General features: G+C 54.2%; 1 protein-coding gene across 3 annotated transcripts in view; it reads right to left on the reverse strand.

The window, feature by feature from the left end:
- Positions 1 to 6,784: 6,784 nt before the first annotated feature.
- SH3PXD2A (SH3 and PX domains 2A) overlaps positions 6,785 to 12,849 on the reverse strand; it is a 250,247-nt gene continuing 244,182 nt past the window's right edge. For all 3 annotated transcript variants that reach the window (XM_069567002.1, XM_069567000.1, XM_069567003.1), the window contains 2 exons: positions 12,650 to 12,769; positions 6,785 to 10,522 (listed from right to left, as the gene is read on the reverse strand). In XM_069567002.1, coding sequence (XP_069423103.1) covers positions 8,555 to 10,522; positions 12,650 to 12,769 — 2,088 coding nt within the window. In that variant the 3' untranslated portion in view covers positions 6,785 to 8,554. The remainder of the gene's footprint in view (positions 10,523 to 12,649; positions 12,770 to 12,849) is intronic.

Here is a 12,849-nt window from a genome sequence, read left to right on the forward strand (position 1 = left end):
CTGAGGGCTGTGCTGTGCAGTATGGAGGGCTGGGGAGGGAGGAAGGGCGGGCTGGTGTGTGTGTGGCGGGGGCGGGTGGTGATGGTGATGGAGGTGTGGAGGAAGAGGGCCAGGTGTCCTGCTTCGGAGGGGAGCCAACAATCAGAAAAGACTCCCTGGAGACAGCCGGGGAGGGGGAGGTGGCTGGAGCATGGTCTGGGGCTTGTACAACAGAGGCCAGAATGCCAGGCAAGCCTCGCTGTAAGCCAAGAAGGAGAAGCCACTGCCCTTCCGTGACTGCAGGTCTCTGGATCTGTCAAGAGCAGGAGCTGCAGAAGTCCATGAAGCTCTGAAAGGCTGAGCTGGATCTGAACCTGTGTGTAACCTTTGTAGAGGGGTGGCGCCACCTAGGGGCTAAAGGGAGGATGGCAGGGGCTGTGCTGAGCTCCCCAGAACTGAGCCTGCCCATCCCTCCCCCCAAGCCCAGACTTCTTGCCTCTGGCTGGGAGTTCAGCTGCGCGCCCACTGGTGGGTGCAGAGGCTAATGCCAAATGAGTGGCACAGCTAGTTAGAAAGGGAGGCCTCTGGCTAGGGACCTTTGGAAAAATTTCCCAAGTGGGCTGAGTACATCTAGGTGGCTGTGAAAGCTGGAGTGCCAGAGCGGGTCCAGGCATGATGTGGGGACCTAGCTCATTTGGCAGCCTGAGCCTCAGAGGGGCACAGGATGCTTGCCTTCCTGCCCTCTCTCCTGGGAGGATGCTCTGGCTGGCCAGCCTCTGCCTGGCCTTGAACGGCCATGGGCCACTTCCTACACCAGGACTGCTCAGCCCTGCTTACTGAAGTCCAGCAAAAGTAGGGGAGGGTCAGGGGCTCCAAGCTGAGGAGCCATGGAAACCCACTGGCTGTGGTCTTGGTGGCGCCAAGGTCTGTACCTCTAAAAGCCTGGGCCACTGGCCAGAAAGCCTTCCAAAGGTGGGGGAAGGCTGGGGAGCTTGAGCATGCTTCCCACCAGCAAGGGTGGGAGCTTACATGTTTCCCCCACCCCTCCAGTGTCCTCAGCGGGCCCGGACCCTGAAGTTCATGCCTCATTTGGGCGTAATGTGACTTTTGCCACTCGGCTGGATGTTTTATCTGGTGGCAGGGAGAATCAGGAGGTGATTCTGTTCAGTTAAAAAGGCAAAAACTTTATTTAGTTTTTGGGGAAATACAAGATGCATGTAAACATAAAATACAAAACAAAACAACCCAAATCTTACAGTCTAGAAGCATGCCAAGACAGAATATTCTCTGCAGACCGAAGAGTCCCGTCAGAATGATAAAGGACACCTGGAAAGTGGCAGGTCAAGGGGCTGGGTCCTTTCCCCAAGGACACTGCATTTTTGTGATGAGAACAGCTGAAAAAAAAACCCACTATTAAAAATATTAGGAACATGGAGACAGTTTAGCACCACCATTGAGCCTGGAAATTTTTTTAGCACTCAAACTGCACTGAATTCAATATCCTTTTCTTCAGTTTCTCTGAGGGGAGAAAGGGGAATGATCTCCTTCAGCCCCACAGGTCCCACTAGGAGCTGGGAGAGGTTGCGTGGACACTGTGAGGAACGCCCCAAAGACATCCAGCTAGCTTACATGCAACCGTGCAGTCCACAAACCCATGCTTCACAAACCTGCCACTCACACCCGCCTGGTTCAGAAGTCGCCTTCCTGCAGATTTCCTATAAACTGACAGTGAAACCCTTTTCCCATCCTGTGTCCTGGATTTAAAGAAAACCTGTTACAGAGACCAAGTTGCAGATCCAAGAATGGAGGCTCTGTTTACCTTTCTTTCTCTGAAATGCTCAAGAGCAGTATGCCTTGCTCACAGGCTACTAACATGATGACTGCATTGCACCATCTTCTGAGTCACACTAGTGAGGCAGGCTCAGCAAACTGAAACACCATAGACATCTTTAGGTACTCAAGAATAACTGGCGTCAACAGAAGAGCAAATGAGGTTGCCCTCCTCCCACATATGCTGGATGGTGTCTGGACCCCGAGGTTTCAGTCTGGGGATGGTGGGTCCCTACTGCATGAACCATTCTGCTTACTGGTCTCTGGTTCAAGTAATTTGAGAGGCCAGTTCTGGATTGGACAAAGACAGGTGGGCAAAACCAGCTTGGAAACTAAGAGATGGAGGAATGTTCTCCAAAGATTGGTTTGTTGCTGGCAACTTTGGCTTTCTACAAAGTAAATCAGTGACCGTTGAGAACATGCTGGCGACCCAGCTTGTGGTCCAGCAACTAGCAGTTTTTCCGGTCAGCTTCTTCTATAGCCAAATCTTGAGACTTTCCCAGCCTATTCTGGCTGGGCCCTTGGGTGTTGAATTGTTTCCTCCCTACTGGCTCACTTCTTTCTGAAACACTCAGAATTCATTTCTTCCTTCTTTCTAATAAAGACAAAACTCCAGACTCTAAATCCTGACTCAACCTCCTCACTCTTTTCCCTTTCTGCCTAGCAGACATCCTCTACTGGGAGTTGCCTTCCCGGGGAAGGGATGGAAAACCCCAGCCACCCCAGTCTGTCTCACACATTCATCTCGCCGACATGCCTCTCACTTACTTCCAACGTGCTCGATCCATACTTTTGCTTTAAAACGATAATTCTTTCTTTCTCTTTCTTGCCTCCTGAGGTCCAGCCCATTAGCCAGGATGGAAATGAGAGCAAAGGAGGGACCTTCATCACAGGGACCTATTCTCTAAGGCCACTAAGTTCTGAGATGGGAGAGGAAGCTGATTGTCAAGTGCAAACTGAAGATTAGAAAGATAGGATTGGGAAAGGCGGGGATAGCATGGTAAAACCAACTTTACATGCAGGTTGGGATCAAGGCCCAGGAAGGCAAAGCCCTCCACCCAGTCTATAAACACCAATGCGCCCAACTTCCGGCCTGAGGACCCAGGTGCAGGACAAAACGGGGAGGGACTTTATTATCAGTGGGGCCGTTCCTCCTGAAATGAAGCTATAGGTCATGACCCTGTTCTGTCACTGGCTGTGGTCACACGGAACTTGAGAACCAGAGGCCACCCCCAGCCAGAGACTGGGGGCAAGACCCCGTGAAGTGTTCAGCTGGGGCCGGCAGTCTAGGTCAGGGGTGATGTGCCTACACAGGCAGGTGATAGAATTCTCACCCCGACCAGCCTGACCCACCCTCAGCCACACAAGAACTGAGGGCAAGCAGCTCGCAGGACACGGGGGTTTCCCGCAGTGGTGACATGCACGGCAGAGGCTGGGAGGCAGCCTGCTAGACACGTGTTTGCAGGTGGTGGCCCTGTCTGAACCCCTCAGCACTTCCACACCCAGCGGCGCCTCCTTTCCACATCTTCATTTTGGAGCCCGGGACAATGGCCTAGGCTGCTTCTGCTAGATCTGTTAATGCCAGTGTGAAGTTTCCAACTAAATAATAAAATAATTACAAAAAAAAAAAAAAAAAAAGACACATTGCACTCTCCAGCCAGAATTATGTGTGTGAATAACACATACACTTGCTGCCAGAAGCTGTGAGTCCCGTGGGGCCTGCCCAATGCCAAGGACTTGTTCAATGGAGACAGCTTGCCCAGTATCTCTTTCCTCTAACCCCATGTTATTTAGTTCAAGTGGGAAATGACCAACACCCGCACATATGCATTCTCTGGTGCGCATGCACGCGCGCGCGCACACACACACACACACACACACACCCCACATGCACAATGCACTTACTCAACAACACACAGCCCTCAAAAAAGTGAGGGAATCTTAATTCTTTAGCAATGTGGATGGTTCTCTTTCCAGAGAGCACTGCATCGTCTCGAAAATTGGACCTATAGACGTATCCACTCCAAGGAGACACACCCACCCATAGGGGCACCGTCCCACTCTGGGCACCAGATCCATATTTGTACAGAAATTCATCAAATGGGTTGGAGCAGCAAGTGTACAGTACTGGAGGGGGAAGGGATGAGCCAGCGAGGTTGCACCTGTCACCCTGAGGGGCAGAGCTCCCAGGGCTTGGACCCAGAGACTTCCCATCCTGCCCTCTCTACCAGCACCTGGGTAGGAGGTGGCAGCTTGGTACCTGTTGGGGGAAGTTAGGTCCGCAGGGACCTCCGCAGGCTTCTCCAACACATTTTTTCGAGATCTTCTGGGGACTGTTGGGGTGTTGAGCAGAGGCAGGATCACGCCTCACTCAGGCTGAAGTCATTGAGATGAATGGGTGGCCCCGGCTCAGCGCCAGGCCCAGCTGCAGACTTGTGGGAACTGGTGTCACCGGAGGATGCTAGGCTCAAGGCACCCACATACCCCCCCTGAAGGATTTGGTTACACTGAGGGTTCCTGCTCATAAAACTGAACTTGAGGTTACATAGTTTTAGAAAGACTCAAACATACATCAAAAGGATCATGGCCCAAATATCAAGAGATTGGGGTGAGAGAGGGCTGCTGAGGGTGATTTTTAGGACAGGTCTTTCTGAGCAGCTGGCTGAAAAAGAACGGAAATGAAAACAAGGAGCGGTTCCTGGAGGTCCTTGCTGTGCGCCGAGGGCTGGGGCCCTGGGAGGCCGAGTGCCCCATGCCACTTCCCTGAATCCCTTTCTTCTGGGTGGACAACACCCAGCAGAAGGGGCTGCCCTCTGGCAGAGACCCCTGCCATCTTGCCAGGGAAGGGGGAGGAGGGATAAAAAAATATCAATACCCAGGTCACCTGTTGGCTCCACTGCTGACTCCTTCCAAGAGCCCCACCTCCCCTAGCAACACATGGGGCTGCTGGCCCTCCCCGGCACTGTCCTACAAGCCCTGGCACCCCTCTTGATAATATTGCACTTTTCCTGTCTCTCAGATTGTTTTCATTTTCGATTGAGAATGCAAAGTATTTGGAGGGGGAGGGGAAGTGAGTAACCTTATAAAATTATATATTAGTTAAATACAAAAAACAGGAAAAGTAGGGGTTACTTTTTCTTTTCTTCCTTAAAAACAAAAAAACAAACTACCAAACCAAGGTCTAAACTTAAATAGTTCTACACCTATTCTGCAAATACTAGTAATATGAAAATAATGCTTGACCGAAATTCCCTTGTCTTTTTTTTTTTTTCCTTAGATGATAAAAGTAGTAACATGCCTTGCTGAGGAAAGCAATGGATATAAAATGCCTGTAAAATATGCTGCTCTAACATCTGAAAGTGATTAAAACGATTCTATATAATGCCTTCGTCAAGATGGAGAACAGTGGAGGAAGAAAGAGGGGCCTATGGGGCCAGGCTTGGGGGTGGAGGGGGCCGAGGGCTGGCGAGGGGGCCCGGTCACAGCTGGCACACCTGCAGTTCAGGTTGTCCCTTCCACGCCCTCTTGCTGCCCTTGGGGTCCCTTGCCCTATTCGGAATAGCATGGTGGGTGCCAGAGATCCCAGCCAGGCCCCTGTTACAAAGTGGGAGAGAGATGAAGACATCTTTTTCCCTTGTGATTAAGTCTTTAAACTGAAAGAAAAAGCACCAAAGGATGCATCTTCAGGCATTATATAAACCTCAATAATGACCTCAGAAGGGCTCATTATGATTAAAGTTGCAGTATACAGCAATACAACGTCATTTCACATTTTCAATTGCAACTAATGGAAAACTAGGTTTGGACACTGCTGAGATTTTTTTTTTTTCCTTTTTTAGTCCGATCTGGTTTTCCTCCAGATGGGTCAGAGCCCCAGGCCCCTTCCCTCCTCTACCTGCTGCCAGCAGTACCCTCCAACATCACAAAGCAGCTCAGTAGCTCTAGGGAAAAGCCCTCTTGCCCTGGGCAGAGCTAGGAGTCCAGGGGCGCAAGCCCTGGCATCCCCTGGCCACGACTGAGAGGGACTGGCATGCACCCTTCTTGCTTCAAGTATTAATATTCTCTTTGGGTTTGCAGGGTTTGTGCTGTGCTGTGAGTCGGGGTGATGGCGAGGGGCAAGGGGTGAAGATGGGGCATGGCAATCCCTGTTCACTGCCCAAATCTACATGCTGTCACTAGGTGGCAGCACTCTCCACTTTTCCTGGATGCCTGAGCAACCCCCAGCCATCCTTGGGGCTGGATGTCCCAATGTAAACATGATGACCACACTATAAACTCTAACGGGGGTGGGGAGGTCTGCCGTTAACTATGTGATTTTCGGAAAGCTAATTCCTGTCTTTGGGCTGCAGTTAACAGGAGGGTATGGCATGAAGTGATCCTGAAGGTCACTTATAATGGCTCTATTACTTAAGAGCACTGGAGATTAAGGAGACGGGGTCCTTGGCAGGGCTAGGAGAGCCCCACAGGGCAGTACAGTGGAAGAGGAAGGGCAGGGAAAGGCAGGCTCTAGGGAGCACTGTGCTCCAGTCCAACTGAGATGCTCTGTGCTTGGCAGATGGGTCCTGCACTCCTTCCTGGCCTGGCTGGCATTGAACTGGCTCAGTGCAGACATTGAGGAGTGAAGCCGCTTGAGCCCTCCCCCTGGAAGATAGCTACGTGGAAGGTCCTTTAACCCGACAGTCACTCTACTTTTAAATTTTATTTTAAATAATCATAAATTACTTTTTTTCTTTTAATAAATATGTGCTGCTTAAAAATGAGAAAAGTATATACTGCATCTTTAAGTAATGCACTTTGCTCTCTGGGTTTCTTTCCATTCCACCTTATTAAAGTGCATTAATTAAAAAATAATGAACCACTTCTTTATCATTATTGTTCAAATAAGTCCAAATAATATTAATATAAAGACACTACAATACTACCATTAGTACTGCAATCTAGCAGATAACTCAACATCCTGCTCTATTTAATACTGTCCAGCAGAAGAAAATAACTAATTTTAATTTTAAACAAACAAAAGGAAGCAAAATCTCACCACGGCCCTTTCAACAAAGAACGGGAGCAGTTTGCTAGAGCTGCCAGGCATCAGTGTATGGTGAGGAAGGGGGAGGTGGGGCAGCTGGGGGCTGAGGGCACGAGGCACAGGCCCCGGGCTGTTTTTTCCAGCAACATACACTGCCTGGGTGGGGAGCAAGGGCGGAGGGAGGGCCTTTCCTCCTCGGTCCAGGATCTGGCAGCTAAATCAGTGGCTGTGAAGCCTGATTTGTCCACAATCAAAGGCACGTGTGGAAATCTACTTCCAGCAAAGAATGAGTCCTCAGGGAGGCCAGTGTGGTCTCTGAAACGTCAACTGAAAGATACCACCCAGAGCTGAGAGGGACTTCACGTTCTCCCTTCTCGCTTCACAGGGGCGCTGCCCCTGGGGAAGCCCGGGTTGGCTCCAGGCCCAGGAATCTTCGTCTTCTCGGGCATTGCTTGCAGGCCACGGGATGGCTGGTGGTGTCTGCCCAGCAGGATCCCCTCAGCCCAGGGTGGGGCGACCGCTGCTTCTCCACTGCCTACTTGTGAGGCTTTGGGCCCTGCCTGGGCCGGAGAATGTACGCTGTTCTCCTGAACGCCACCCTCCTCCCTGGGGAGGGTCCTGCCCTGCCGAGGTGGCGCAAGAACTGAGAGAGCAGCATCTTTGCTTCACCACGTCCGGAGCTGGGGCTTCTCCCACCTGAAATCCCTCTGGCCAGCGCCGGTGCCGTCCACACAGTGGAAACCAAATGAAGCGACTTCGGCTTGTGGAGAGGAAGAATGCAAAGCACAAACCAACCAACCTCCCCACAAGAGTACGACAGAAACGCCACCTTCTCCCTATCCTGTCCCATGAGGCTAACTGCCCTTGGGCCCCCAAATAACCCCTAAAATAAGACCAAAAACCCAAGGCCTGACATAGAAGCCCCAAAGTAACACACCTCTCCCAAAACATGCAAAGGAATTGCCCACCCAGAAATACCCAAAAGAAAGTCTGTGTAGACTGATGAGACCGACGGCTCTGCCCGCCCTCTGTGAGCTCTGGAGCTGGTGGTCCTCCACGGCATGCCCTGGGCAGGTGGGCACTCTTCCCAAGGCCAGTGGCAGTGACGGCTAAGAAAGGGGATCCTTGCTGGCACCTGGGCAACTGCCTTTTCTTCCGCAGACATGGACGGAAGCCCGGCCCAGGGACAGCCTGAGCTCACAAGAGGTCTCCAAGCCCCAGGGCCAGTGGTATCTCCTACCACACCCACCTGTGGCGGGTGGTGGTCCCTGGGAAACCAGGATAATTCACAAATACAGGTTAGGACGATACAAGGGCCACTCTGGAGGCCAAGCTAACAGCCACTGAGACCAGGCTAGGCAGGGGCAGGGCACGCGAAGCCCCTACAACCACATCTTTTCCAGATTGGCAGCCAAGGCACAGATTGGGTTTCCCACACGGCCTGTCCCAAATGGTGCCGAGTCCATCAGCAAAGTCCCCAGCATGCACGCTTGAGGCTCAGCTTTCTCACCCCTGACCCCAGGCCTAGGGCACCCCTGCCCATTCCCCTTCCCTGCTCAATGTGGGTCCCTGCCAGGCCCCACCTTCTAGCTGGGGTCTTTGAGGCCACACATTCTGCAGGCTTCATGTTGTCCTCCCCACCCCCTCCCATTTCCCCTTTCCCTTTTGTCTTATTCCGGCTCACCCACACCAAGGCTGGAAAGACCCATGCCCCCCCCCCCATTAGTTCTTTTTCTCCAGGTAGTTGGAGGGCACCCAGCCTTTGAAGGGCTTCACCCCGTCCAGGATCTGACAGTACCACCAGCCATTGGGGTTCCTCTCCAGGACCTCCATGGACACGCCCTCCTGGAAGCCCGCCGTCTCGTCGTCCCCTTCATAGTCCGCGATCGAGACGTACACATCTTTGAGGTTGTTGTGGATGAACTGGGACTTCTCAATGGGCTTGGGGCGCACAGGGGACACGGGGATACCATTGCGCTGAGTGGGCAGCAGGGGGGCCTCCGAGCCCTGGCTGGCAGCACGTTCAGCCAGGCGGCCCTTGGCCTCTGCGGCTGCAGAGCGGGCGGCGCTGAAGGAGGAGTTCCGGCGGACGCCTCGGAGGCTGTCGGTGGCTGTGAGCGACTCGTTCCTCCTCAGGGCACAGGACAGGTTGCTGTCCTTGGGTGGCGGGGACACGAACACCGACTGGGGCCTGACGGCCACCTGCCGCACGCCGTTCCTCATCTTCACCGCCCCGGCGCCCGAGGTCTTGACGAAGCCCCCGGGCGGCTTGGAGGGGATGGGCGGCGTGGCCTTCTTGCTCTGGTTGACGGTGTTGAGCGCTTGGACGCGCTTCTCGATTTTTTCCAGGCTGTCTGACTTGCCCTCGTTCTGCTTGCTCTTGGGGGCCACTGTGTCCGTCTCTTTGCCAGGCGGGTCGGATGGCTCTTTCTCACCGAGCACCAGATAGTGGGCGGGGGCCCAGCCCTCCAGCTCCCCAAACCTCACGTACCACCAGCCGCTTTCCAGCTTTTCAAGCACCTGTACCTCCACGCCCGCGGGGAAGCTGATCTCCGAGTCCTGGACCTTCTGGTAGGCACTGCATGTGGTGTAGGAGGTGGCCTGCCCTTCCCGCCCCTTCTTGGTAGGACAGGGGGGCGAGGCAGCAGGGAGGGTGATGAGGTCAGCCGAGCCTCTCCTGGACCCCTCGCTGGGACCCTCGAAGGCTGTCTGGGGGGGCAGCTCGGAATCCTCGCTCTTGGAGCCCTTGAGGCCGCCCCGGAGCTGGCCCGTGGGCCGCAGCTGGCGCCGTAAAGTGCTGATGTCCATCCTCTCTTGACTCTGGGACTCTGCGCGGTTCAGGAACGGCTTGGGCCGCACTGAAGGCTTGGCCCGGGCACATGAGGTCAGCCCAACCTTTGGGTCGGCATCCTTCTTCGCCCCGACCTTGGGAGTGCCACGGATGCCCGCGTCCGAGGCGGAACGGGGCTTCAGGTCCCCGCTGTTCTTGGACAAGGATGAGGAGGAGGAGGAGGAGGAGCAGGTGGTGTTGATGGTGATGGACGAGGAAAAGGAGGCCGAGGAGTGGTTCTTCCCCAGTTCTGCCTGGGCGTTCTTCTCTGCCTTGAGCTTCAGAAGCGAGGATGATTTGGGGGAGTCCGATTTGGGGGAATTTTTCCTGGCAAGGGACAGTGGGGAGCCCCCTGGGGAGTCGCTGTCTCGGGAGGAGCGTCTGGCTGACAGGCCGTCCTCTACACATGGCCGGAAGCCCTCGTTCTCGTAGATGGTCTCCTCCTCCAGGGCCACGTCCTCTGTGGATCCGCCCACCTTGAAGCGGGCGCGCTGCAGTGAGGAGGCGGGCGAGGGCCTGCGGGGCTGGGTGGGCCGCCTGTCTCCTGAGCCACTGTCCTCCGTGGGCTCTTCACTCAGCTCCGGCTCTGAGTCGAAGCCAAAGGCAGGGATGTCGTATTCGGGCTCCTCGTACTTGAGCCTCAGAGGGGAGTCCTGGCTCTCGTTGGGACCAGCTGGACCCTCGTCGGCCTCCTTGGGCTTGCTGGGTGGCGCTGGCGGGGGCACCTTGGGCCGTGTCAGAGTGCTCGTGCGGCGGCTCAGGTTGGGCTTCTTGCGCTTATCGATGTAGGACGCGGGGGCCCAGCCCTCCTTCTCACCAATCTGCACGTACCACCAGCCACCTGAGTTCTTGTCAATGACCTGGGGGAAGGGGCAGGCAGGCCAGTGAGCTGGGGGACTCGCTGGCGCCTGACCGTGTGTGGGCTAGGCCCTGACACTAGGCTCTAGAAGACAGTATCTCCACTTCCTGGACAAGCTAACACCACTAAGTGGCGCAGGACCCAACGAAGTGATGGGCTAGCATTCAAACCCAGGTCTCTGTCATCTCCAGGGTGGGGGATTCCCTTTCTCCAAAGCCCCCGCCCCTGTTCTTCCAAGTCTCCGTCAACACCCTGGTGGAGCTGGCCTCCTGCACAGACCCTCACTTCCCTTCCTGCTGAGCCGCTATGCTTAGAAGATGCCCTGTTCTCAGTCCCTACAAAACCCCACTAGCCAGGGACCCATCTGTACAGAAGATTGCCACTGGACCACTCCCATCCCCCAATCACCCATGCATTTCTGGCCCTCCCTTGGGGTCCCTGGAAAGGGTCTCTCAGGGCAGAAGAGAACAGGAGGGTGCAGGTGAGTGGAACTCAAAGGTAAAGCCTGAGACCAGATCTCCCTGGTTTCCCCACTGCACATGGTCATTTCACACTACTGAAATCCCACCACTGAGGAGATCTCTGAGTTGGTTTCCCATGGGAAGGTTGGGGCTCTCAGTCATTCCCACATGAGTATAAACTCACTCAAGAAGCTTGTTTCTAAACTGCTACTTGAGACTGGAGAAAGGCCAGGAGTGTGCTTGCCGGCTGTACCAAGGGCTTTCCATGTGTGCAGGCTCCGCATTCCAGGATACAGGGGCCAGCTGCACTCATTTTCTATAAGGGCACTGAGCATCCCAGGATCTGGGTCTTGGAACCAACCCCCCGTGGATCCCGAGGGACAACTGTAATTTTGAACTGTGGAACACTCCTGGAAGAAGGGTCCCAGGGAGAAGGAGGGAGGCTTGAGAGCACTGGCTGTAGGGGAAGAGGGGCAAGCGAGGAAGGAGGAGAGTGCTTCTGAGGCCAGCTCTCGGCAAACCCTGCCCTGCCTTGGGTCCTACATTTCATCCCTCGCTCTGCCCACTCCACACTCAAAATGCCTGCGTGTGTAGATCCTAAGAATATCAATTCTCTTACACCATGAACTCTGTAGGCTCTTCTGAAAGCACAGGCACCACTGAGAGGATGATTTCTCTTGGAAATTTAGTTCTAAGTTCTAGGCATGTGATTTAAAACATCCACTTTGGGGACATCACCTCCTCAATAGGTAGAGACTGCCCAATTACTCTTCTGATGGTTTTACAGGAAGTATTGGATTTAACTCTATTACTACACAGAGCCACCCAAGAGAAATGGCTGAGTCACGGATCTTCTCTGGCCCCTGGAATGCCATGTGTAGGGCTGGCCACAGAGCGGGGTCTCAGAAATGCTAGGAGACGGGCTGGGAGGGAGCAGGAAAGGGCCTATGACCCATCTCTAGAGAGAACTCATCAAAACCTGGGGGAACAAATGCTAGAGGATGGACTGGGAGGGAGCAGGAAAGGGCCTACGACCCGTCTGCAGACAAAGCTCATTAACGCCTGGGGGAGAAGTGCCTAAATCAAAGCTCAGAGGTGCCTGTGGTGTGGACATGGTCAGAACTGGGGTCCTCAGTACCTTACTGTGGCTGCCTGCTCCACACTCTCCCAACAACAGCACTTCCTAATGTAGGTCTTGTGGAACCCTGGCCCCCAGGTGCTCCTGGGTGAGGAAGCTAGGCGGTCTGGTCTAGTCCTGTCCCCTCTTAGAGACACACACAGTGACACCCCCATATCTAGGTTCTGAGAAGTTCTGCAATTAACACAACAAAGCTGGCTGGGTTTTGTTTAACTCAGTCTCCTCCAAAGTCATTCGACTCCAGAAGCCCTTTGTTTCAAGGCATCTCCGTCACAGGCTCCTGTGTTGAGCTTTGGGAAATGCTGGTGTGAGGGGAGCTGGTTGGAGAAATGAGCCGTGGGTTCTAGTCCTGGCTGTGACACAGGCTTTAGGCGAATTCTCAGCCTCGTGGGTCCTGTCTCTGCACCTTTCCTGCCCACCCCTCAGGAATGTTGCCCCCCCGCCCCCCACCCCCAGACATAAATGGGAAACATGGGAGGCCTCTGACCCGCATGAGTTATACCACTTAGCCTCATGGCCCCAGGCTTACCTCTGCCTTCTGTCCACCTCGAAAGCTGATCCCATCAGAAATGCACGACTGGAATTCAGCAATTGTGTAGTACTCCACCTCAACAGAAGGGGGCTCTGGCGGCTTCGGCAGCTGGAATCCCTGAAGCAGAGAAGGGCTCAGTGAGCAAGACCCACCTGATCAGAACGGTAACAGAGGTGAGTGCGGCACTTACAGCAGCT

This window comes from Ovis canadensis, chromosome 22 (genome assembly GCF_042477335.2).
Source record: "Ovis canadensis isolate MfBH-ARS-UI-01 breed Bighorn chromosome 22, ARS-UI_OviCan_v2, whole genome shotgun sequence".
In the NCBI taxonomy this organism is placed as follows: Eukaryota; Metazoa; Chordata; class Mammalia; order Artiodactyla; family Bovidae; genus Ovis; species Ovis canadensis.